The sequence below is a fragment of the Oikopleura dioica genome, chromosome PAR, assembly GCF_907165135.1.
Source record: "Oikopleura dioica chromosome PAR, OKI2018_I68_1.0, whole genome shotgun sequence".
In the NCBI taxonomy this organism is placed as follows: domain Eukaryota; kingdom Metazoa; phylum Chordata; class Appendicularia; order Copelata; family Oikopleuridae; genus Oikopleura; species Oikopleura dioica.
Window position 1 is genome coordinate 3,291,179 of NC_137293.1, and position 25,942 is coordinate 3,317,120.

General features: G+C 42.3%; 6 protein-coding genes across 6 annotated transcripts; 5 read left to right on the forward strand and 1 right to left on the reverse strand.

The window, feature by feature from the left end:
* The first annotated feature begins 20 nt into the window (after window positions 1-20).
* Window positions 21-662, forward strand: LOC145701254 (DNA-directed RNA polymerases I and III subunit RPAC2-like). The gene is made up of 4 exons (XM_081778478.1): window positions 21-84; window positions 236-248; window positions 285-442; window positions 485-662. The coding sequence occupies exons 1-4, from the start codon at window positions 21-23 to the stop codon at window positions 586-588; spliced, it is 339 nt and encodes a 112-aa protein (XP_081634604.1). The 3' UTR covers window positions 589-662.
* A 21-nt stretch (window positions 663-683) lies between these two features.
* LOC145703512 (omega-amidase NIT2-like) lies at window positions 684-2,527 on the forward strand. Its single transcript, XM_081780873.1, has 4 exons — window positions 684-930; window positions 982-1,170; window positions 1,271-1,458; window positions 1,506-2,527. The coding sequence occupies exons 1-4, from the start codon at window positions 711-713 to the stop codon at window positions 1,713-1,715; spliced, it is 807 nt and encodes a 268-aa protein (XP_081636999.1). The 5' UTR covers window positions 684-710; the 3' UTR covers window positions 1,716-2,527.
* Window positions 1,706-2,506, reverse strand: LOC145703513 (uncharacterized). Its single transcript, XM_081780874.1, has 3 exons — window positions 2,270-2,506; window positions 2,017-2,231; window positions 1,706-1,970 (listed from the first exon to the last, which is right to left on the reverse strand). Exons 1-3 carry the CDS (start codon window positions 2,482-2,484, stop codon window positions 1,897-1,899), a joined length of 504 nt encoding a protein of 167 aa, XP_081637000.1. The 5' UTR covers window positions 2,485-2,506; the 3' UTR covers window positions 1,706-1,896.
* Window positions 2,528-2,697: 170 nt separating the features above from the next.
* Window positions 2,698-4,205, forward strand: LOC145701255 (protein disulfide-isomerase TMX3-like). Its single transcript, XM_081778479.1, has 5 exons — window positions 2,698-3,154; window positions 3,247-3,516; window positions 3,557-3,743; window positions 3,840-4,020; window positions 4,065-4,205. Exons 1-4 carry the CDS (start codon window positions 2,698-2,700, stop codon window positions 3,955-3,957), a joined length of 1,032 nt encoding a protein of 343 aa, XP_081634605.1. The 3' UTR covers window positions 3,958-4,020; window positions 4,065-4,205.
* A 552-nt stretch (window positions 4,206-4,757) lies between these two features.
* LOC145702462 (T-complex protein 1 subunit theta-like) lies at window positions 4,758-7,672 on the forward strand. The gene is made up of 11 exons (XM_081779694.1): window positions 4,758-4,876; window positions 4,938-5,170; window positions 5,212-5,454; window positions 5,499-5,692; window positions 5,769-5,989; window positions 6,039-6,150; window positions 6,195-6,335; window positions 6,377-6,463; window positions 6,505-6,643; window positions 7,158-7,259; window positions 7,310-7,672. The coding sequence occupies exons 1-11, from the start codon at window positions 4,821-4,823 to the stop codon at window positions 7,432-7,434; spliced, it is 1,653 nt and encodes a 550-aa protein (XP_081635820.1). The 5' UTR covers window positions 4,758-4,820; the 3' UTR covers window positions 7,435-7,672.
* A 4,497-nt stretch (window positions 7,673-12,169) lies between these two features.
* LOC145701256 (protein white-like) lies at window positions 12,170-16,366 on the forward strand. The gene is made up of 9 exons (XM_081778480.1): window positions 12,170-12,406; window positions 13,769-14,136; window positions 14,204-14,505; window positions 14,599-14,695; window positions 14,884-15,003; window positions 15,059-15,285; window positions 15,355-15,470; window positions 15,509-15,694; window positions 16,222-16,366. Exons 1-9 carry the CDS (start codon window positions 12,318-12,320, stop codon window positions 16,364-16,366), a joined length of 1,650 nt encoding a protein of 549 aa, XP_081634606.1. The 5' UTR covers window positions 12,170-12,317.
* The last annotated feature ends 9,576 nt before the right edge of the window (window positions 16,367-25,942 follow it).

Below are 25,942 nucleotides of genomic sequence, written 5' to 3' on the forward strand. Positions count from 1 at the left end.
CATTCTTTGGAAAGTTCAGAATGCCTGAAAAAGAACGACTTCTTGAGACGATTAATACGGAGGATAACGATCCTACTTGTTACGGTTCAAATTAGAAAATACATTCATGAATAAAAACAGAGTCCCCGCCCCTCCAAGTTAAGGTCGTTTAGGGGGGGTTTACTAGTTAATAATGCGATAGGTGAACTCTCATCCCTTTAATTTCCATCTATTTTGAGAATTAGGCCTAACCTAGCACTGCCCATTTCGTAGCTTTTGAATTGTGTTTCTGAACCGGATTGAAGCGTAACTTTCATCCTCCACGGAGAAGACGATACCCTCGGTAACTCCTTGCGCTACGTCATATCCACCTACAAGGAAGTCGAAGCTTGCCACTACACGCGTCCTCACCCGACTGAGGACAAGATTCACTTCAGAATTCAGACTTACGACGATGTTCCCGGTAAGATTTCATTGACTTTCAAGATGTAAACTGAAGTTCTAGCGCTGATGATGTTGCGACGAGGCTTTGAAGACTTGAAGCACTATGCAGAGACGATCCACGACAAGTTTGAGGAAGCAGAAAGAGCTTATGGCATTCAGAGTTGAAAAGAACGAAAAGAAGGAATTGATTGATTTCTTACTGCCCCGAGTGTGAACTGTACAGATGGAAAAAGAATGAATTTGCCTCTGCAGAAAGAAGCTTGTGTTTCAACCATACTTTTCTAAGAATGGTTCTTCGTGTTGGTTTGATTCAAATGGCAGTTGGTTCTTGCAAAAAGACCAACTTGCAAAACGCGGTCAAACTGATCAAGCAGGCCTCTGATCAAGGCGCAAAACTAGTGACACTGCCAGAATGTTTCAATTCGCCGTATGGAACGCAGTTTTTCGCCGAGTACGCTGAAAACATTCCTGGAAACAGTTCTTCTACTATCGCCAACGCTGCCAAAGGTGAACCTTTCTCACCCGCATTCTAGCACTGTTTTCAACTCCTTTTTTTAGAAAACAATGTGCATATAATCGCTGGATCAATTCCTGAGCGCGAAGGCGACAATCTGTACAATACCTGTTGCATTTTCGACAATAAAGGAGAACTAATCGATACTCACAGAAAAGTTCATCTTTTTGATATCGATATTCCCGGCAAAATTACGTTCAAAGAGTCCGAAGTTCTCAGCGCTGGAACTAAAGGTAAACAGCTTTCGTTAGCTGAAGACAACAATAATTTTCGTCTTTCTTTAACGATTACCGAGGCCTTTTGTTGTTGAGTTGTTTTTTAAATGTGATTTAGGAACGATGTTTGACGTTGACAGCGTGAAAATTGGCGTGGGAATATGCTACGATATCCGGTTTCCCGAGTTGGCATGGAAATACCGTCGCGAAGGGGCAAAAGTACTCGTCTACCCAGGCGCTTTTAATCTCACCACAGGCGCAGCTCATTGGGCCAAGCTTCAGATCGCCCGTGCGCTCGACAATCAAGTTAAGCTCCCATAAGTTCCTACAGCTTCTTTTTACTCGATTTCTAGTGCTTCGTCATGACAGCATCGCCTGCACGTGATATGAATGCGACTTATCACGCTTGGGGTCATTCAATGGCAGTGAATTCCTGGGGCGAGATTCTTTGTGAAGCTGATGCGGGAGAAGAAGTTCTTGTTGTGGATTTGGACTTGGACTCACTCGAAGAAACGAGAAAGAATATTCCGATCAGTAAACAACGAATGCCAGAGTGCTACTAGTTAATATTGATAGTAACAATTCGTTACAGTTGAAAGTTTCCAAGTTCAATCATGCCTTTTTGATTTATGCTATTCCTTTGATATGATATATCAGCCCATGTGTAATTTTCGTGTCATTTATTCAATAAAAATATGATTAAATCGCAACAAGGTTTTACTCCGTAAACAGTCCGTAGAACTTCTAATTGAACAAACTCAAGCAAATGCTGTCGAAAATCATCATCATGAGTCCAGCAATCACGCTGAGCACCAAAACTAAAAAAAAACTAGCTTTTCCGCCAATTTTATTATCAGTACGAACCTGCTTTGCCACAAGAGTTCGGTTCATACTGGACGAGTTCCCCTTCGATACGAACTTTTCTTTGTAGTCCTCGCCGAGTTAACATGAAGATTGATGCGAGGATGCATAATAAAGAGAAAGCCAGAGAGCCAATTCGTACGCCTATTCGTGGGTTAAGGCCCTCAAATCCCCAAATAAAGATGATGTTGTAGATGATCGGAAACACAATAAGAAAGCTAGCTTTTTATTTCACCAAAGTTTTCTGTATTAATACCTGGCAAAAGTGTCCGTCCCGTGCCATTTCTCTCGATTGACGCCTTCCTTATTGCCACAACAACAACAAAGCACAAAGCTTGAAACAATTGCAATGAATCCCCACAGTTGCGGAAATAACGCAAGTGAAAAGAAACAAGTTGCATACAGCCCAAAATCTGTATCGTAATAAGGATCGTAAACAGGCATATTAATCCATTCCTGGTAAACACTCATCTCGCTAAATCTTTTTAAGAGTGAGGGCTAGACCATTGACTTTTATAGTTAATACCATTTTGATCGCAAATATAATCACTTTATCCTTCCTACCATAGGATAAAAGGCTTTGTCAAACTACTGACGGTTATACTGTCAAAGCTGGGCGGATGCCTAACTTCCTTTTCATCATTCAATTTCAGACCAAAATGGAACTGATGGAATTCATTTAGAATGATTCTCATATCATCTCTGTTTTTCCTTGTATGTACAGGAAAAGAAACAGAGAATCGAAATGACGTGGTCGAATTCGACGGGAACCTAGTCAACCTGATCAAGCAAAACGACTTCGTGCTCTCCTCCTTCTACGCTCCCTGGTGCGGCCATTGCAAAGCCCTCAAACCGACCTGGGAAAAGCTCGGACCCAGAATGGCCGAGTTAGGAATTATCATCGGCCAAGTTGACTGCACAGAACACACAGACATCGCTGCTCGTTACGCCGTCCGGGGTTTCCCGACCATCAAACTTTTTCGACGAGGAAGAGCGATCGATTACGAAGGAATGAGAGATGCCGACTCAATCGTTGCTTGGGCACAGAAGGCTTCGGGACCGGCGGTGAGAAGTTCTGCTAGATTGATCAACGATCTGATTGCAATTAATGGAGATCCGATGTTTATTTACAACGGACCAGGCAAGTGGTTTGAAAATTCAATGAAAACGCTGCTATTTCTATAAAAATTCATTATCGGAATGGAAAAACAAAATTTCTGACCAACCAAAAAGACACTAAAAGCTCCTTGTACACCGAATTCGCCCTCCTTGCTGAAGAAAACCTACCCAACATCCTTTTCGCCCGCAACAAAACCCTAAGCGACGAAGAATCCGTCTCAGTCATCAAAGACGAAGGTATCTTCCACTTCAAATTGGAAGAAGCTGGCTCAATGGCGGACTTTGTCAGCGGCGAACGATTTTCATCCTTCCCATCTCTTACTGGAAAACTAGCGAGAGATAGTGTTGAGGGTGGCAAGTTTTTTGCTCTTTACGTCGCTCAAGGTAAATCATCGAGGTCTTCATGTTTTTCAACCCTTTTTAGATGAAAAAGACGTGCGAACACATTTGGTGAAATCTATCGCCCGAGATCGTTCAAAACCAGCTCCCGGATTCGCTTTCTCGCACGCTACTGGCTCCCAATTCTTGAGATTGGTGAACCACATGACTTCGAGAAAAGATGTCGGAGCTGGGGAACTTCTTGTCCTCCCTCCTGGATCGATCAACGGTCGCTTTTACAGGAAAATGGCTACTCATTATTCGTTATATAAACGCGTTTATACTTGAAGCCGCAAACGGCTTCTGGATCTTGGTCAAAAATAAATAACCAACAAAAGATTTGATATCGACGCTGAAACGACCCGGGAAGAAATCATCCGATTCCTGCTAGACATTCAAAATGGAAAAGAAGAGCTTCTCGGCGAAAGCCCTTTTCAAGAGCCGTGAATGACATGATCGGCTCGTTCATCGAACTCTTCCAGAAACAACCAATCATGGCTGGAATGATCAGTTAGTCTCTAGAATCAAGAATTGATAGATAATTGCAATTTTAGTTGGTTTTCCGACAATTTTGATCGCTTTTGTCATTTGGGGCGTTTGCTCAGTCCCGGAAGTTGAAGAAGGAGAGCCGATTTATGACGAATCAGATGCCGAGAAAGACTCCGAAAGCGAAACAGAAGCCAGCGAAAGCCCAGAAGAAGAAAATATCGACCAGAAAGACAAACAAGGTAAAGAGAATTGTTTTGACTCAACAAAAAGCGACTCTTGTAAAAATTTTTTCATGGGAATGTCCGCTCGAAACTTTCCATCAACTCGAGTTGAAGCTGTATTTTGGCGCGAAAATGCGCTTTTTGCTCGAAATTTCCCGAAAATTCGAGAAGAATCTTTTCAACCAATCAAAGTTCTTTTCCTTCAAAATCCAATTTTAGCCGAACCCGTCCGCCGCCGACCAAAACGCAAAACTGCCCACACGGATGACTGAAGCCTTAAATTTTTAAAAAATTTCAGGGCGCCTTCCATTCTTAGAGAAAAATTGAAAACTGCTACCTTTTGTGCGAAAAATTCTTCAAATCCTCCCTTTTTTTGGTTTTTCTATTCTTCACAATTTCTTTTGTTCTTGTTTACCTCTTGTTTTTCCCGTTGTTTCGTTATTTTCGCGAATTTGAAATTTTGAATTTTCGAAAATTATTTTTTTCTAGAATCTGATCCTCAACGTTATTATGCCGAAGCGGCAAAATTCAGAATTACAGAGAGAGAAAAACTTCTATTTTTCGTCTTTTTTTCAGATTGAATTTTGAAAAAATACAGAGATGGCGTTTCACGTTCCAAGAGGTGGTCTTCAGCAGATGATGAAAAAGGGAACCAGGTAAAAGTTTATATAAAAATAGATCGTTGAAACATGTCGTCAATTTTAATTCCTTTTTCAGATATCTGGAAGGCAAAGAAGAAGTCGTCTTCGATTCAATTTCAACGATCAGAGAGCTCGGCGACACTACCAAGACAGCATACGGTCCCTTTGGAATGAACAAAATCGTCCAGAATCACATTGAGAAGCTCTTCTTGACTTCTGATGCCGCAACAATGATCAAGGAGCTTGATATTCGACACCCGGCGGCGAAAATGGTCGTCATGGCTGCTCATCAGCAGGAAGAAGAATGCGGTAAGTTATTTTAAATCGAATTCTTTTAACCCCATTTTCAGGCGATGGAACAAACGGATGTGTGATGCTGACCGCCTCGATCCTCCACGAAGCCGAGTATCTCCTCCGAATGGGTTTGGCCGTCCCTGAGCTCGTCTCTGGCCTCCAAGCTGGTCTTCAGGCCGGCTTGAGCGAGATCAACGGGCTCACCGTCCACACAGTCGATTTACAACAGATCAGAGACGTCAACGCAGTCAAATACGCAATCAAGGCTTCGCTCATGTCAAAACAGCTCGGAAACGAAGGTAAAAACCAGCCTCAAACAACAAGCGCTTTACTTTCATTCTAGAATTCCTGTCAAACATCATCGCGGAAGCCTGCGTGAGCACGCTGCCTAAGGACGCCATCAGATTCAACGTCGACGACATTCGAGTCTGCAAAATCATGGGCTCCAACCTCGAAGCATCCAAGATTATTCCAGGCATGGTCTTCAAACGATACGTCGAATCAGAGATCCAGAATGTCACTGATGCCAAAGTTGCTGTAAGTTTCTCGTCGGACATTTTTGATTTACAGCCGATATATGAGAAGCCGCTTGCTTTACTAACTCTTCTTTTAGATGTTCAACTGTCCCCTTGACAACTTGCAGACAGAGACGAAAGGAACCGTTTTACTCAAAAACGCGGAGGAGCTCAAGAATTTCACGAAGACCGAAGAGGCCCAGCTCTACAACGCAGTCAAGGCGATTGCTGAGAGTGGCGCGAAAGTTCTCGTCTGTGGTGGAAAGATTTCCGATCTCGGCCTCGACTACGCCAATAAGATGGGACTCATGACTGTCAGGTTTGTACTCTTCCTTGATTCCGAGTCAGAATCTGACTTTTGTTTTTAGACTTAATTCAAAGTGGGATATGCGACGATTGGCCAAGTCTATCGGAGCTACTGTGCTTCCTCGACTCACTCCTCCTTCAGCTGATGAAATGGGATTCTGTGATAAAGTCCGCGTAAGTATTGCCCCTTCAGGATCTGGTTGAATCCCTCCTTTTAGGTTGAAGAAATCGGAGACACCCGAGTAGTAAGCTTCCAGCGATCGACCTCTCGAATCGCCACAATCGTCCTTCGAGCTGGAACTACCAACGTCCTTGACGATCTCGAGCGAGCTGTCGACGATGGTGTCAACAACTTCAAGGTGCTCAACCTTTTTCTATAAACAATTTAACCCTTTTCTAGCTTTTGACCAAAGACAAACGACTCGTTGCTGGAGCAGGAGCTTTTGAAGTTGAATTGGCCAAATGTTTAGATGTTCACGCTGAAAAAGTAAGCAAGCCCATCTCACCCTTTTTTCATTGAAATACTAGTGTCTTGGAATGGAGCAATATGGAATCAAGCTTTTGGCGAAGGCGTACGAGTACCTCCCACGACAATTGGCCGAGAACTGCGGTCAGAATCCATCCAAGGTCATATCTAGACTTATGGCCGCTCACGCAGAAGTTGAAGGTATATTTTCATATGAAGCTACAGTTGCGGGTTGTCAAATAATGGATTGAAAATCAACTAGTTAGCATCTTTGCCCAGACTTTTTTCAAGGAGGAAAGAGATCCCTGACATTAAGATTAATTTGGCCTTTTATGGAAAAATTAAGGGTATGCGCAAGAGTTCTCCGCTTCCGCTCAATACGGAATCGAGCAAAAAGCATTCAATCTTCCGGGAAGTGGCGCAAAAGTCCCATCCACTCAAAAGGAAATCGGCCAAATGATCGACTCGATGAAACGTGTCGCCCAGTTATACGGCAGCGCGGACATGGCCAAGGCCGCCGACACTTTTGAAGACGGCTTTAATATGCACAAGTCCAAGAAACTCGTTGGTTAGCGCTTTTTTCGTTATTATTCGTGAGCTTGATTTTCTAACAAGGCTTTTATTCGCTTGATGCTTTTCCCAAAACAAGTTTTTCTAACAAGAGTGGGTTTCGTTGAAGATTAAGGGTAGACCCTTGTTCATTGTAAAATTTAAGGCTCGACGATTGGTGTCAATATTGAAAGCGAGGACCTTCAGGACGCCGCCAAGAACGGAATTTTCGACCATATTCTCATCAAGGAGTGGCAGCTCAAACTTGGTAGGCTACAAATGCGTTTTGAATTGTCCTTTCCTTATTACAAATTCTAGCTGTGAACACGGCGATCACAATCCTGCGAGTGAACCAGATCATCATGGCGAAGCGCGCTGGCGGTCCCAAAGCTCCGTCTCAGCGAGGTGGCCACTGGGACGACGATCACGACGAGGAGGACTAAATTCCACACTTGCCCGCTCCTCGTTTTTTAGTCAAAATACGATAATCACCTCTCGACTGTCACCTGACTGTTTCTTAGCCTTTCACAAATTTTAAATTTTATTATTTTTCCCTTTGCCTTTTTGTGAACATAGTGTTTATTTTCTATCACGACTTACTGTAACTGTACTCGACTTGTAAGTTGACCACTACAGAAAAACCTCCAATTCTTCTGAGATCCTTAGACATGTTCCGCCAAGCTTCAAAAAATATACGTTTGTTATTATAAAAGAACATCGAGAAAATGGCAACCAATGTCGAGAGCCTTTTCAATTATTTCTTGGATTTTTATTAAATTTTGCAAGCAGGCATTTTGAAAAAAACATATAATAAAAATGCAAAATTGATATTTTACAGTCGAACATTTCTTTCCGCAGCGAGATGTTACTTCACGTTATGCTTTTTCTCATTGTTATGAAGACCGAGAAATGGTAATGAAGAATTAATCTCCCGCATCAGTATAATATTTATTCGCTTGAGCATCCTAATCTTTCGCATTAAAGAAGAGCAAAAAATGCAGATTCGGTAAACATTCGTGTCAGAGGATAATAGAGCATCAAGAAATTTTCGAAACAGCGGTTTCCCGATTTGGCGCCCTCGCCGCTAATGCATCCGAGACGCGCTGCGTTTTCATCGCGGCTCAACCCTTTTTCAACCTGATTTTTTACATTGAAGAAAAAATAGAGAAAACATAAACAATGGTAAGAGTTTGAGAATAGCTTAGCTCCTAAATTAATTTAGAGACCTTAATAACTCGGCGATTTCCCTTAAACTTTTAAGACTGTAACTCCCTTATTTCCCCCACAAGAAATCAATTGAAGTTCTATCATAGAACTTCTATGAGGCGTTACTTTTTTTAGAAATTGATTGAACTATTGCCGAAAGCAGCTGAAATAGTAAAATATAGAAAGCGCGGCTTTTTAAATTGATTCGCTGGAAGCCGCAAGCGGCTTTTCGACTATGAGCATCAATTATAAGAAAAATTTCTTAAATTTCAATCTCATTTTTAATTAATTGCCAGCCCCTCATCTTTTTAAGAGAAGCTCCAGTGAGATCGCGAAGTGCAAAGTTCCTCAATTTCCGATCTCAGAAACCCCCGTGAAAACCGCTCTTGACATTAAAGAGCCCTGAGCTGACGGCTCATGAGCTGCAAATGAAAAAAGTCTGGAGAGCCACGTGATTAAATCCATTTTTTAGAAGTGTCCGGAATTGCCCGCCCGAGTACCCACACTTTTCAAATATTATTTTTCTTACTTTAGAATTCAAAACGATCGGAAGAATTGATTGAAGAAAATCAAGAACTAAAAATGGAACTGAAAAGCTCAAAAGCACTTTTATTCCATGTTTCTTTGCATTATCAATCGAGACTTTCGAAGATGGAAGAATTGATGAAAAATGAAATGGCATCACGTGATAAGCAACTGAGGGACCTCACGGCGTCCTTGTTATTGCTAGAATCGCAGCTTCAGAAAGAGAGGAAAAAGTCAGCGGAAAATAAAAGCACGATTCGAGCGCTGAAAATAGAGAACGCGAAATTAACAGAATTTGTTGAAGGAAGAAAAGGGTTCAAATAGTATGGGCTTGAATTGTCTTAGAAGCCACTCTGGGGTTCGAGAATATAAATATTAAAAGCCGCGCTTTGCGCGACTCTGCTTGGTTTTTACTCAAAGCCGCAAGCGGCTTCTCGATTTTATATAAATTGAACTCGGAAAAGACACGAAACAATCTACTCTGCCAACAAACCGTCCCCAATCTTTTCTTCCCGGCGAAAAATTCTGCCTTTTCGAAATTTTGAAAAGCAAAAAGTTCACGAAAACATTGACTTGGGCCGCCTGGAGCTTGAAAGAAGTCAAGTGCCAGCGAGAGAGCTGAATTTCGAAGCGCCAAAAACGCTCAATAAGCAGCGGCTGCGAAAACCAACTCCGAGGAGTGGATCCATTGGGTCCAACTCCTCGAGTTCGAGCTCTTCTGATGAACATTCAAACGATCATTTGATGAGCAGGATGCAAAAATGGAGCATAGAGGAGCTCGAGCATGGAATTACCATTTAACTTTTTATTATTTAATTTAACGTCTTTTTCTTTTTATTGAACATATTTTATTAACATAATGGCCCATTGAGAGCTCAAATAATTCTTCTTTTGTATATTTCTGCCGTTTGAAATTGCCCCAGAAGGATGTGCACTTACGTAAATGAAATAAGGGGTACCCATTATTACAGCCGAATTCCTTTAATTTCTCCTTTTTATAGGACTTTTTATTTTGTCTCTTAAAATTGCTGCTCTTTATCTCATCTTATATCTTATTGTTTTCCAAATTGCCTTACTAAACAATCATTTTTGTTTTATTTTAACTTTTATGATGGCGGCATGTCTTTCCTTTATTTGAAAGAAATTGTTGTTTTTGGGTTGTTTCAATTCATTTTGTAAAGTCTATTATTTAAGGAAAAGAGAAGAAAAGCTGAGGGGGGGGGTCCTTAAAGATCAACGCTCAACAAGAAATAATTATAATATTGAGTTTATTAATAGTAGCTTTTTGTACAAGCAGCTTATTTTGATTAAAGAAGACAAAAAACACAGTAAGAATATATAATATGGCCATTTTCAGTCTGATCGGCAATTAATTGTTCCAGGAAAGTTGAGCACAGCAAGATTGCGGTTGATGAAGATCAAGGTTGATTCGAAGGCTGTTTTCGCGATTCATGGGGATGCATTTTGAAGGATTTCGGCAAGGTGAAAAGTCGAGTTTTCTAAAAAAAAAAATTAGAAAAAATTCTCTTCCTTGATTTCAAAAATAAAGATTTCCTTTCAAATTTTCCTCTTTCACTGTACAAATAAATCATCCTTTTTCTAAAATAAACTTACAGAGCAATTTTCTTCTGCTGAGTATTATGCGTATTCGCAACACAGGAAAGTTCCTGACCAAGATTGATGCTCTGCATGCAGCAAAGGCGATCCTCAACTTTTGATTTTTGCTCATTTTCGAAATCGGCATAGAAAGAAATTGGGCACTTCGGCTTTGTGTTTTCGCAGAAGCTCGTTTCTAGCGATTCTGAACAAGAATTATTAAAATGGCTTGATAGCTGAGAAATTTTACGTTTTGAGCAGGTAGAGAGAGCATCTTGCTTGTTAGGCGAACATTTGAGGATGTCCCATGTTTCGGGAACATCGGCGCCGGAGGAGGAGCACGAGACACAGTTGGCGCCACGCCCGTCACAGAGCTCGCCAAGATAACCATGGAGGATTGGACAGACGTACTTGTCGATAAAGAGATCGTAAGGGACACTAAGAGGCGATAATAAATAAGAGTTTCAGGTTTTTTCAAAAATACTTTTTCACTAACTGATTCTAAAAATGACCGAAAGTATGACTGAATTGATATTCTTCGGCTCACCTTATTTTCTCCGCTTGGCAGAGTCCCCCTCGTCGGGGATGTCTCCGTCGGCTTCTGCTCAGTAATCCAGCACTTGCTTCCTCCTTGATTGCAGATCGAAACTGATCGCGCTCGACTAAGAACGCCGCGTCCAAGGTTGCCATTTCTACCGCCCGTTGGAGTCTTTCCTGGATGCTTGATTGCGCGGAAACGATTGAGCCAAAGAGAAGAGCTAAGGAAGAGAACATTTTGTTTGTGGATGAGTTTGTATTTTTTATTGATGAATGAGAGTTGATCTTGTCTCACTTTTATATGCTTCATCGTTGCATGCTTGAGTGGGTAGTTTGCTGCCACCGCGATTAAATGCAATTATCAGCAGAAAGAAGAAAGAACGGTGTTTACAACTTAATTCATCAAAAAGTGCAGCAACTTAATTGCAAGATTATTTAATTGAGATGTTAAACCACCACTTATATCTAAAATTTCAGATGCATCCTTTCAATTATCTCTTCTTCAAGAGAAAAGTTGATCACGAGCTGTCTTTTGTTAGTCGGGTGCCGGCTAGAACACCTCTTGTTCAATCACTTTGATAGATAGAGGAGGAACAATTGCAATTTTGAGCTAACGAAAAAGGGGATGAAGTACGGAAGCGCAAAGAATGAATACCCCCTCTTTTAAATAGTGCCACTTAGATCTCCCCCTTTTCCAAGAATGAGGAGATAAGGAAGTAGAAGGCAATCATTTGAAGTGTCCCTGCCGCTAAACCTCACCCTCTGGTAGACAGCTACGCCCGTGGGGACTCCCCAACGGCGACCCCTTCCTACCTTAGGTCCCCCGGATCCGTTCAAACGAGTTCCCGGGTCTCTTACTCCAAACACCATCCCAGATTCTTGAGATATTCGATCCCCCTCTATGGAAACTTCTTATTCTTTGACAGAAACGATGACCTCATCTTCAACCTTTGTTTATTCATCCCTTTTCCGTCCGTTCAAAATTGGCGGCGGGAGAAGTTCGCGCCTGGGATGATACCTCACTTACTCTTCTCGCTCATCGAATTATGCCCTCAGTGCCCTCGAATCAAGCCCTTTTGGTGTTTGAATATAAGGGTGACCCTTTAATTTATTCCAGAGCGGCGCTATCTTTCAGTTTTTTTATCGAATCTTGTTTACGATTTTCTATTCAATTTTGGCACATCCGTTTTCGATTTTAATTGAGTCATAAAACAAAACGTATGGATTAACATCATTAAATCAAATTCTGGAAAACCTAGTCGAGAGAGAAATAACTTCAGAAAAGAGAGACAGAAAGTCTGAGACAGAAAAAAAATTTCAAAAAATAAATACCGTGCCATTGACAAATACGATTCTACGATTGAACGCGCCATTTTTTCAGTGCTTGTGCAAATTTGAAAATTATGGAATTATGATTTTTTGAATCAGAGAAGGAAGAAAAAAGAAAAACGCAGAAAAAAAAATGGAAGAATTAAAGTTGATTGAGAGTGAGGCGAAAGTTGTTGGCTTGAATGGGAGAGAAGATACAATTATTAAAATGAACGAGAAAAGGTTAATTATTATTTCTTAGAGTACAGTTCTTAGTGAATGTAAAAGAATTGTCAATTTTTCAACTTCAGAGTTAAATTTTGGTCGAGAGGTATTTGTAAAGTCTATAGTACCTTTAAATACATCTATAAAGGTCTCATAAACTTATCATCAAAGATAGCTGTTTCAGGGTATTTGATTATATATCCAAATTTTTATATTTGCTTTAGAAGGACTAAAATTATGTTCATTCAGAAGGGCTGATAAGTTTTATATCATGGACTTTTATAAATGACGCTTCATACTTTGTACCATAAGTACAAAAACGAGGTGTCCGTCAGTCACCTTCAGTTTTTTCATATTTTGCATAATTTTATATTGCGGAAATTGATAAGTACTCTGATTTTTCTTACGAAGAGGGTAACATAGTTATAAATTATTTGAGAGAAAACGGTCATCTACGCGCGCTTTTCTTACATAAGAAATTTATGACTTCGTAGACAAATATTTGAAATATCGACTTTTCTTGATATTTGCCCCCACTTGAACTTCGAAATTTGGACTTTTCCGAAAATGAGAATTTTCCCATTCTTATTAATTTATAATTATATCAATTTTGATCCTTTCTCTAAGCACTTAATAATTGAGTCGATACATGTCAAGACATATGTTTCTTTTGATTCTAATTGCAAGCTTTGATGCAAATGCCGGCGTTGGTAATTATAAGGAAAACAGTGTTCGGCAAAGTGTGGTTCAAAAATAAAAGGAAATTGCCAAGTTTATCTTTACATTTAAAGATATTTATAGTAGTATAAATGGTATATGGTACATGAATAACTTTTGTAATAAATTAAATTTTTTTTGAAATCAACTTGGTTTTATTTCGGTGCTCAGTTTAATTTTTCTTGTCTATATATTTTATTATTGCAATGTCGAAAAATTACCGATATACAGTTTTTTTCCTCTTTTGTGGACATTTTTTGTCCTGAATTTTCATGAAAATGTCCACAAAAGTGGACAAGAGTCTTCAAAAAAATGTCCCGCCGTAGGGCCTAAAAATTTTTTCTTCGATTAATTTTTCTTCAAAAAATGGCAAATTTCATCATCGAAACGCCTCTTTTTTGCTTGTTTTACCATTTTTAGTCAATTAAACTGTATAAGCCATTGATTTTTTATAAAAACATCCTGATTTAAGAAAAAAAATTACACAAATTCTTCCTTTTAAATTTTCTCGGCTGGACAAATGTCCACAAAAGTGGAACATCATCTTTCTAAAAGTGTCCCACAGAAACCCCTTAAAATGAAGAAAATGTCCACAAAATTGGGGTCCACAAAAGAGGAAACAAACTGTATAAAAGTAGATTAGCTCTTTCATTCCGTTTTTAGTGTGACGAGCTCATGTTCTCTCGCTTGGGAGAATCTGAAAGTACAGACGAAAAAAGGTCTCCCGATTCTGAAAGATTTGACTGGAGAACTCCCGGCAGGAAGCTTGACCGCCATCCTTGGCAGATCCGGGTGCGGGAAAACGACGTTGATGAATGTTCTTACTTGCAACAATCACGACTTGGAGGCGACAGGGAATATTTACCTAAATCGAGTGCCGGTGGGGTCGGCGATTTCGAATGTGTCGGCTTATGTGAGGCAGGAAGACTTGTTTGTTGGGGAATTGACGGTGTTGGAACACTTGAATTTTCGAGCGAGGATTCAGTTTTCCGATTTGGAGCAGGAAGAAAGGGATAGGAGGATACAGAAAAGTAAGAGAAAAATATGTTTTGTCAAGATTCGAACTCGTGACCTTTGAATGCTAGCTTCTTTTCTTAGGTCTGCGGGACTTTGAGCTGAAGGAAGTGGAGCACACGCAAATCGGGATTCCGGATTTGAAAAAGACTCTTTCGGGTGGAGAACGAAAAAGATTGAGTCTCGCATCAGAGATTCTATCAGATCCAAAGATTCTCTTCTGCGATGAACCGACGACAGGATTGGACTCGACGATGGCGATGAAGGTGATCGAGGTGTTGGTGAATCTGTCCAAGAAGGGGATGACGATAGTGTGCTCAATACATCAACCCTCTTCGAAAATTATTTCAATGTTTAGTCATCTGATTTTGATGGCGAAAGGAATGGTTCTCAAGCAAAAATGATGTTTTTTTGTTCCATCCGACATCCATCGGTTAAATTTTAACGCTTTTTACGGATGAGAATCAAGAAAAGGCGAGTTTGCGTATTTTGGAAAATATGTCGACTCAATTTCTTTTGTGGAAAAGTTGAACCGCCCGGTACCGCCCTTATACAATCCGGCTGATCACTTTTTAGGTGAGTTATGTATAAAAAGGCACGATAATTTGTCAATTATGCTTCGATAGTTGGTTTTCATCTCACCAATTTCATGGCCAAATTTAGTTTTAATAACGACTTAATTTCTATTTTTTTTTATTATTCATTATTTTTGATTATTTTGATCTCCTCAGTTATTCTATTTCAGTATTTAATTCCTATTTTAGATATCCTCGATCCAAACAATGCTGAAAATGAAGATTTCATTTCCTCAGCTGTAGATCTTCAAAGATCAAAAATTAAACTGTCAATCAAAAATGACGAGAAATTAGACAATCTAGGAAACGGTCAGCTAAACATTCATTTGCTCAGAGGCTTTTCTGATGGTTCACCTTCGCTAAGACTATTTAAATTTACGGCCAATCAACGAAGTCGGCCGCATATCTCAAACTTGTATTTTAATTCGTCGCCAACTGGCTCGTATGATCCGGGACCCGCTCGCCGTCAAGGCCAAGCTTTGCGAATGTATCTTCATCGCGATTTGGTATGGAATGCTTTACTGGCGTAGGGACAATGCCTGGTCCAATGAGACATTTCAATATTCTTGGGCGCAGATTAGAGATGTAAATGTAAGTCTTCCTTGATTTCAAAAGTTATTCCCTTAATAGAATTATTCATCGCTCCACGCTAAAATTAAGGGATCCCTGCTTGTTTCGCTTCTTTTCGTGTCAATTTTATTCATGGTCATGGTCGCCCTCCGATTCATGGTCCAGTGGCCACTTCTTCAACGAGAAGTTTCCGACAAAATCTATAGGTTGTCTTTCCTCCTCCCATTTTTCTCAAACCATTAAGGTTTTCATCATTTTTCATCGCCGACAACATCGTTACTTCTTTCTTCGCAATCGTGCTTCCCTTTCTGTATTCAATCATCGCCTATCCGCTTTTCGGCCTTCAGAAGTCTTTCATGAAATGGCTGACTTTCTACTTCGTCTTGGTTTTGGAAAGTCATGTTTGTCTTGGAGTTGGATACTGTGTAAGGTAATTATCTTTCTGGTTGCGCTGAATTCTCGAGAAAAGATATCAAGGAGCTCAAATGAATGCAAAATAAATAAATAATATAAAGGAAGATCTTACCGGCAAGAATTTACAAGTGCAATTTTCCTGCAGTTTGTCTAAAAATATCAAAGAAACCAAATTAAAGAAATGTATATTATTTTACATTTACATACAAATGTAAGAATTTCTACATTTGTTTTCTTTGATGCCTAAATCTTAAAAATAACATATATTTTTTTGTGCTGAAGTCGAGGAACGCATATCACGTGATCAATTTGATTCGGCTCGATGATCATTTTTTACAAGAAACTTAAATTTACCGGGCTTATAACAATATTGACTATTTAATATAGTCTATATTTTATGCCATTGCCAATGGCCCATTGGTCATTTATACTGTAATATATCGTACTCATATCGACATTTTTGCCTAGGATTGAAGAGAAGGATCAACATTCATTTCTTCTTACCATATTTCAAATATGTAGAAAAACTCATAAAAATTCTAGCTCCTTTTCGCCAAACATCGACTTCACCATTGCCCTCCTCCCCGCCGCCATCGTCCCTTTGATCGTCTTTTGCGGCTATCTTTTGGATACATCAGCAACTCCACCATATGCCGGCTTTCTGAAGCACTTGTCCTGGTACGGGTAAAGGTTCTAAATTTAACAACTTAATTATTGGAAATAAATTGGAATCCATCTCAAAAACAATTAAATGCACAAAATCGATCGTTGTTTCTCTCTTTTAATTGGATGATATAACATTGCTCGAACAAAGCGTTTAAAAGTGTTTACAAAGTTATTCTGACAAACCTTTATGGCTTTCTTCAAAAAGAACAGTTTTCTTTGAACCTTTGAATCGGCTATTGCAACGAGTTGCTGCAGATCAATCAATGGGACGGGCTGGAAATCGACGAGCTCTGCCACCAACGACCGAGCAATGCTACTTCTTACATGCGAATCGAGTTCAAGTACAAAGGATTTATCGATGCCAAACTTGAAGGTAACGAAATCGAGCTGTACGGAACCCGCATTTTGCTGTTTAGATCATGAGATTTGTCAAGTAAGGTATCCAAAAGGCGGGACAAGTGTCATCACAGAAATGGGATTCGATGCAGCTAACTGGACAAAGGATATTCTAGTGCTTCTAGGAACTGGTTTAATAGCGATTGTTTTTAATAACCGTTCGGATTTTGGAAACCAAAATGAGTGCTTTCTTTCGTTTCCCGACTGATAGCCTTTGCCATCTTCAATTTCCGCCTAAACAAGCTGAAACGAAAAGTTGTTATGCATGGAACCTGCACGCCGAAAAAGATTTCCCCACTGCGATAAAACCGAATAAAGCCTAAACCCTTTTGAAAGTAATATATTCGTCAAGTCATTTTAAAATCACGCGTAGCTGGCGCGTTCCCAGCCGAAATTTCACAGTGCAGGCCACCGAGGAAATCGCCCCGAAATCATGCGGTCGCAGTCGCAAAAAAAAGCGAAGAAGGAGGAGAAACCGAGCTAATGGACATACATGTCAAAAATAAAAAGCACTTGAAGAATATTCTTCAATTCTTCTCAATCCTTTTCGATTTACGTAAAGAATTCTAAGGATATCATGATTTTATCCCTCTTCTCGGAGAGTTATAAATCTGAGTCAAGCATAGTGGTTCTAGTCTATTCTCGTGGAAATCATAATACTAGAAATTATCTGTTAGCGGTAGTCTTAGTTTTGTCTGGTCTAAAAAGTCAATACTGAAACAATTTTTCCGATCAACTTTATTTATTCAATTTATATTTATTGAAAGTTTAAAATTTTGACGTGTAAAAGGTAGAATTTACCCCAAAAACAATATCTAAGATATATTATATCTTAAAATAATAAAGGCTCAGTCTAGTCTTGTCGACTCTTTTTCAATTCAAATTTATCTAGTCTTTCCACTCAAATTGAATATAGTCTTAGATTTTAGTCTAAGATAAAGTCTTAGACAAGACTAAACTAAGACTTTTAAATTTGAAATTAGATCGAACAAGTTATGTCCATTTAGTTTCCATTCTTTGTGTTATCATTTCTAATAGAGGTTCTATCATCTTTGGATTATTCAACCTGATATCCGATTCTCCACATTATTGTATCCTTGGTGTGAGAAAGCGAATGCGCGTGGTGCCAGCTTAGCGGCATGGCGGTGCGACTCGTCGCGTTTTTTTTGTCTTGTCAAGTCAAAATTCGTTTCGCTTTCTAGCGCCCCCTGAGTGCTCTTCCGGCACTTCTCCTTCCAAAAATTCCAACAAAAAAATCTCCTCATTACTGATTTTAATCTTTCCTAATTGGATTACTTTCTAATAAATTCAAAACAAGAGAAAAAAAAAACGCAAAAAACAGGATTTGAGATCGAGATACTGCATTTGGAACTGAATGATGATTTAGACGAGAAAATCCGTTGGTTCCCTTTGCATTCTCTCGCCAAGTCCAAAGACGACTGTATGAGAATAAAATAATTGTAGATCGGAGGTGATGATTCGACGGTTGCTCGAGTAAAATATTCAATTATCAAATATGAAATTGAAAATTTTAATCAAGATTTTCTTTGTCCCGGTGAATTTCCGCTTGAAACTATTCGACTGAAAATGAACATCGATAAAATTGGGATATGAAAAAAATTCTTCTTCTGTTTGAGTTGCTTTAGCTTTAAAGATTAATAAAGCTTGTGACAATAATTTTTGCCTAGGCTGGAAGAGTTAATACTGTAATCTCATTCTGATTTCGACCACAAATTATGATTTTCAGTTGAAATGAATTTTATTGTTCTATTGTACCAAGGGAAAAGACCCACAAGATTAACTTCGTTTTGCCGAGTTCAAAAGTAAAAAAAAATAGAGAAAAAATCTTCGTAAAAATGGGTGAATTTAACATTGCCATAATAGGTAATTACAATATAATTTAAATAAAAACCTCGCAACCACAAAGATACGAATTTTAATTAGGCTATGTTGCGGTTGCAGCTTTATTCCTTCTTTTCTGTTTTTGCTGTTGTTGTTCTAATCGTTGCCGTGCTGGTGGAGGCGGATGGTTTGGTGGAGACGGTGGAGATGGGGGAGGCGGAGACGGTGGATGCGATGGCGGTGGTTAAGGGTATCAATTCATAAATAAATAATTCTTATTTTTAACAAAATTAATACCACTTAATAGTGGCGATTGTGGCGGTGGTGGCGACTAAATTGTCTGTTTAATTTCATTAGTAGTGCTGTTTTCGTTTCAAATAAAAAATATAATTTCTTCCCCACAGTAAAATAATAAATAACAATTGAACATTCTTAATTGAAATTGTTCTTTGAATCATTGTGTTAGGTCAGCAAGAAGCCGTTATGATCTGATAAGGATCGAGGCGCCGCCGCTGTTTTTGCACTGCACTCAGTTCTATCTAACTCAACTTGAAATACACACCTATTTCCAGTTATACTCGAAGATTATTCTAGAGAGCCGCAGGATCTATTAGAGAAGCAACGATACTTAGTGTAGTGGGAATCAGGAGCTATTCCTGACCTATCAACTGGTGAACAAAAGTTTGCAAACCTCGACTCTTCACTGGAATCATCGAACTACTGGTTCCGACCGGTAACACATCCTCAGATCGCCTTTCCTACCACTCGGCCAGGCCGATCGACTGGGAGATTCTTGAGCTTGGACGTCCGTTGGGTTCATTTGGCTACAGTTAGCAGTTCTGCGCACGCCACTCGAAAGCCCCTAAAAGTAAAATAAAGCCTGACCAGCTTATTTTACGGGGTCACCGCAGACTTCCGGCCATCTACAACCGCTCAACTCGACGCTCTTGGACCATTTGAACTACTGGTGCTTCGTTCTTTGCCGCAGATCGTGAACTCGAACGCCTGCATTTGCTCCTCAAAGTAAAATTAAAGCCTGACCAGCTTATTTTACGGGGTCAACGCAGGTACACGAACCTTTTTCGCTGATACTGCCCCGCAAGTTAAGCCGACCACGTACATTCTTCTGGACCACCTCTAGAATTTGACGACTTGTAACTCCTCCGTGGCGCTCTTCGCTACATTTGCTCATCAAATTACCCCTAGATAAGGATTTTAAGTTCTCCAAAACTTAAAATCCGGGGTAATCGCAGGTAGAAAAGTCGGTTAGCAGTGACCTCGCTCCAACTTTAGCCGCCACCCGAACAACAAGTCTCCGCTGCCGTTGCTGATCCCGATCAACTTCATCGCACGATCTCAACGAGCACTCCCGCCACCTCCGAACGGACTCTGAAAAGGGTTCAACAACTGAATCTTGGACTGACTGACCTCGCTGCGCCGCGCACCTCCCACCAGCAGCGATGACAGTTCTATGGCAACTCTCCATGCCCATTGATGACTTGAAAAACGCGAGTCGAGCCAACCTTCAGAAATGGGTTGGGGAATTCGGCAAGTTCATCGGCGACAACTTTACTGACTCGGAAAAGACCGCCGACGTCAAAGAAGCTTCCGACCGTCTCGCCATCATCTCTGCGCAATTGCAGTCCATGAAGTCTACCCCAGCCAAATCTGGCGAATCAGCTGCACATCTCGTCGAGATCAGGCATGTATTCGATCTTGAAAAGACCACTGACTTGAGTGATGCCGACAAAGTAGAAGTTTGGATCGCCAAGATCAGACAGGCAAAAGTCGACTACATCGACCACTTGGATGATGATAAAAAAGAAGAAGCAGAGAAGGTCTTGGTCCGTACAGCCAAGAAATACTTTGATGCGTCGGTCAACCAGTCCTTTCATCGCCAAAATCTAAAGACGACCACAGTAGCCGAGCTGCTAGAAGCCATCGAAACCATGTACAGTAGCAAGCTGAGCATCTTCCAGGAGCTACGAAGACCGCACGACGTCAAGTTCCAGAAGAATAAGGGCCTCCAAGCCTTCATTTCCGAGCTCAGCGAGGCACAGAAGCGTGCTTATCGTCAAGTAGAGCGCCTGTATCGCCAAAATGCCGAAGCCGAGAAGGCTGAAGTCATCGACATCACTGCTTCTTCCGCCGCTTCTGTCAAAGTCGAGGCCGGAGTAGAACCTAAAACTGCTAGTAAGTGTTCTTGCCCTGTTAAAGCGCATGAGCTTTCTGATCTCTACAGCGCATGCCTGGCTTACATGAAAATCGCCGAGCTGTATCCGACGGTCGCGCTCAAACTCTGCGACTCCGTTGATTCTTGTCGTTCTCCACAGCAAGTCTACAACAAGGCTAAGTTGCTGATTGACCGTTTCCCGGCTAACATGACCAATGAGGATTCCGCTGCTTTCGGCGCCAAGAACGGCTCCTGGAACAAAAAGAACTCAAACAGTCAAGGCGACAACAAAAAGCCATCGCTGGAATCGCAACTCCAGGCCCTTATCACGCGTCTTGATGCGATTGAAGGCAAAAATGCAAGCACTCCAGCAGCACAGTCCAACAACAAGTCCAAAAACAACAAAAAGAAGAGCAATGGCGGAAACCAAACCCAAGCTCGAGCAGCCGGAACTTCGGGCGATGCTCCAACGGATCCGCCGACACTTCCAAGCTCTTCGAAGGATTTTCGAACCTCATCTTAGACTCGTGTGCACCTAAGATGAGCAATTCTCTTCGCGCACGCTCCAACTGTATTCTTCCGACTCAGCCGTGGTTCATCAATCTGAAACTCACCATCGGCGAGCGTTCTTTCACTGTCAACGATGGCATCTTCGACAACGGTTCCGACGATCTGTTGCTGCCAAGCAGGTTCGTTCCTCCTGAGCTCATCCGTGATCTGGACGACTCGGACATTGTCATCAACGGTGTAAACGGCAAAAGCAAGGCTGTCGGAGAATTCATCACTGACGTTACCATTGGCGACGCTACCTTCAACGACATCAAGGTTATCGTTACCGACCATAAGAATACTCCATGTTTGATTGGTCGCACGGTAATTGATCATCCTTCTTGTGTCAGTTTTGGGCGAACCGGAACAGAAATCGTGGTTCAACGTCGACTTGGTCCTGGTACCGACATAACGACTCATAAGTTCGGAATCAACGGCTACCGCAGTGATCCCTGGAACGCGACGCGAGAAACTTCAAACGCCCAGCTACTTGTTCTTGAGGAACCACCTTCGTCTGGAACTAATGTACTGAGCGCCGGTACTCATTTACACGGCGAGGGAGGCGAAAATGCGTCCCTGGCTGTCGAATCGAGTTCCACTGCTAGAAAAGACAATGTTACTTCTGAACAACCGCCTCATCGAGACAAACCTGATCTAAGCGCAAGTACTGCTGAACTCTGCGCCTGGCTCGAGTCGAAGAAGAATCTGAAACTGCCCACCTCCTGGGAAGATGCTCAAGAACTCAGAACGGTTAGCACGCTGTGCGTCGAGTTTGATGACATCTTTGGCAGCGACGACGACCCTTTGGGCGAGTTCATTCATCCAGTCCGTATCCCTACAAATGGAAAATCGGCGTCGCGCAAGCAGCACCAGATACAGTTTAGAAACCAAGCTGCAGTCGACGGTAAAATGGACGAAATGGACACGACCCGCGTAATCGAACCATGCCCAGATCCAAAAGGCTTCAACACTCCTATCCACGTCGTCGATAAGAAAGATGGAAGTCCACGCGTAGTAGCCAACTTCAAGGATACACTTAACCGCGTCTTGAAGGACCCTGATCCATACAGCATGCCCTCGCTCCGGGAAATTTTCAACGAAATCCGGCCTGGGAACATGTACTTAGCCTCTGTCGACTACCGTAGCGGATATTGGCAGATCCTCATCGACGAGCAAGACCGCCACAAAACCGCGTTCACTTGGCGAGGGAAGACCTGGCAGTATAGGAAGATGCCGTTTGGACTGACGTGTGCGGGCCAGATATTCAGTCGATGCGTTGGTGAAGCACTCGAGTCCATCACTGACCGCGAAGGACTTTACATCTACATCGACGATGTACTGCTGTGTGCACCAACGTTCAGCGCATATGTTCAGAAGCTTCGCAGCCTGTTTGAAGCTACAAGGAAGTTCGGCTTGCGGCTCCATCCAGGCAAGTGCCATTTTCTGGCGAAATCGGTCAAATTTCTGGGCCGCGTAATTAGTCCAGAAGGTATGAGCATCGATCCTGATCACGCACAAGGGGTTGACTCGCTCAAACAACCAACAACAAGGACAGAACTTCGATGTCTACTTGGTCGGTTGACCTTTATTCGGGAGTTTCTCGAGACGAGACTTCACGAGCGCATCGACACGAACTGCTTCTCCCAGCTGGTACACGAGCTCAACAAGTTGAATCGCGACGGTGAATTCTACTGGTCGCCCGAAGCGCAGCGCAAATTCGACTTGGTGAAGAAGCGACTCAAGACTAGTCCAGTCATCTCCTATCCAGATCCAGAGCGCGACTTCCTATTGGTCACTGACGCTAGCGAAGTTGCTGTTGGCGCCGTTTTGCTCCAGCTCGTCGACGGAAAAGAGAAGATTGTTGGCGTCGCATCTCGCACGTTCACAGCTGTAGAAACCAGGTGGTCAACGACCGAAAGGGAGGCCTACGGAATCTTATTCGGCATTCGCCGATTTGATTACTTCCTTCGCGGTCGTCCGTTTGTCGTCAAATGCGACCATGCAGCCCTCCAGTACATTGATTCTGTCGACCACAAAAACGCGAAGCTTAGCCGATGGATGGATGAGCTATCTTCGTACAGGTTTATTGTGGAATACATCCCAGGTGAGCAAAACGTCTGGGCTGACTTCTTCTCTCGGCCATTTGGGCTCAAGAAACCAGTCCACAAGGATGTTCACGTGCCAGCCGGGAAGTTTGCAGACTTCGGAAATGGTCTGCGCGCCTACGTCCCAAGTTGGTGTACTAAACAGCAAGTTAGTTGCCCTGTTGGTACATCTGAGAAGCTCCTTACAGAAGGACTTACCAGTGCTTTCATCACTAGAAGCGGCAGTTTCATCCTCAACACCCGCGTCGAGGACTACTTCAAACTCGCCAGCGATCAGCGCGCCGACTTCAGCATCGGTGGCCTCATCAAAGCAGTTACCAGCTTCCAGCGAGAGCCAAAGTCGATCCAACTTGACAGGAAAGATCACAACTACGACATTTTCCGCGTCAACTGGCCACATTTCAAAATTTGCCAGCGCACAGATCTTCTGCTCCATGTTAAGGACGGCAAGCATCGCCAGGTTCTCCCTCCAGAGCATGTTCGCCGGCTTCTCCGCATTTCCCATGATGATTCAGCTCATCCAGGCGCCAGTCGAGTCGCTGATTCTCTAGAATCGTATTGGTGGCCCAGCATGGATGATGACATCAAAAACTACGTCGCCTCGTGTGTCATTTGTGCCAAGAAGAAAGGTAACCAAGGTCACATCTCGTCCCCAAACATCGGTCACTGTAAACGCGGCGAGAGACCCTTCGAAGTCATCTACATTGACTTTACCGTCTTCGACAAGTGTAACGGCAAGCGCTTCGTTTGTACAATTCTCGACAGCTTCACCCGCTATTTCATCGCCAAGGTCGTTCCCGGCGAGCGCGCGATCGATGCTGCTCGTACAATAGTCGACGAAGTTGTTCTGCGGCACCAGATCATTCCGAAGATCGTCTCCAGCGATCGCGGTACTGCATTCGTCTCCGCTACAATGGATGAGATGACTAAGCAGCTGGGCATCGTCGCAAAACAGCATACTGCCTATCGCCCACAGAGCACAGGAAACCTGGAACGAGCCCACCGCAGCTTCAAGTCCTTCGTTTTCATGCTACAACACGAGCGAAACATGACTTGGATCGATGCAGTACCATACGCGTGCGCCTACATGAACAGCCACAAGAATTCTGGTACAGGTCAGTCGCCACATTCTCTAGTTACTGGTCGCCGACCGCGTCTCACTGTCCAAGAAACCATCCACGATCCCGATTTGAGCTCGTCTTCTCCATCTACTTATGGTAAGATGATCCGAGAACGTCTTCAACTTCTCCACTCACTCGCAAAAGTCGCCAACAAGGCCGCGGATGAAGCGCTGGAAAGAAAGTTGAACAAGGCTCATCGTGCTCGACCACTCAATTCTGGAGACCAGGTTACTCTGTTCCGCCCGGTCGCCAAAGCAGCAAAGTCCAAAGGATACGACTGGATTGGACCGTTCGAAGTCGTTACTGCATCTGAACATGTTGTCAAAATCAAGGATCAGAAGCAGAATTACGACTGGGTTCACCGCGCGCACTTGCGTTACGTACCTGACAGACTGGCTCATCTTCGAAATTCCGAGTTGCAGCGTGAGCTCGAAATACTAGAATCTTCTGGCTCCGACTCGCTCAACTCTGATGAAAATCGTCCAGAAAATGCAGCTGGAACTTATTCGGAAGGTCACGATTTACTTCCAAAACTTGGGAGGCCGACTGAGAAAAATGTAAGTTCCGGAAGCAAAAAGCGGAAAGCTGGACCTACCTCAACGCAAACTCGACCGAAACGACCTCGCTCCGCAACTTTGGATCCTCCAGCTTCGTCGAATTCTTCTCGCCGAGCTTCACAAACTTCTCTTGATCTTTCTGGAACTACTTCGGGACCGATTCCGGCGCTTGTCGAACATTTCTCTAAATTAGAAGCAAGTAGACAGCGAAAATCTAGCAGGAATCGCAAAAAGACAAGCAGAATTGAAGTTGATCCGAAGAAAAAGTCGTATTAGCTCTACTCGTCTCTGATCGGCTGAGCGCGCCGTCACTGACTCATCAAAATCGTCGGGCAAAAGTCTGCGCTCTCCGAGTTCTCTGCATCTGGCTGCGCTGTGATTCGCTCTTTCGCGCGCCGCTGACTCATCGCCGGCTGCTCCGTTCCTACTCTCATCTGCTGCTACTCCTCTGCTACTCATCACCTCTACACTTCTTCCTTCTTTTCTAGAGTCTCCAATCGTCAGAAGACTTGAAGACTGGGGGAGCTGTTAGGTCAGCAAGAAGCCGTTATGATCTGATAAGGATCGAGGCGCCGCCGCTGTTTTTGCACTGCACTCAGTTCTATCTAACTCAACTTGAAATACACACCTATTTCCAGTTATACTCGAAGATTATTCTAGAGAGCCGCAGGATCTATTAGAGAAGCAACGATACTTAGTGTAGTGGGAATCAGGAGCTATTCCTGACCTATCACATTGTTTATTCAGTATCACGAGTATTCAAAATATCTGCCGCCACGTGACCTATTTTTGTACATTTTAAACAGCACGATGCCAGCAACAAAAGTCAGCCCTAGAATGCATCCAACAATCCAA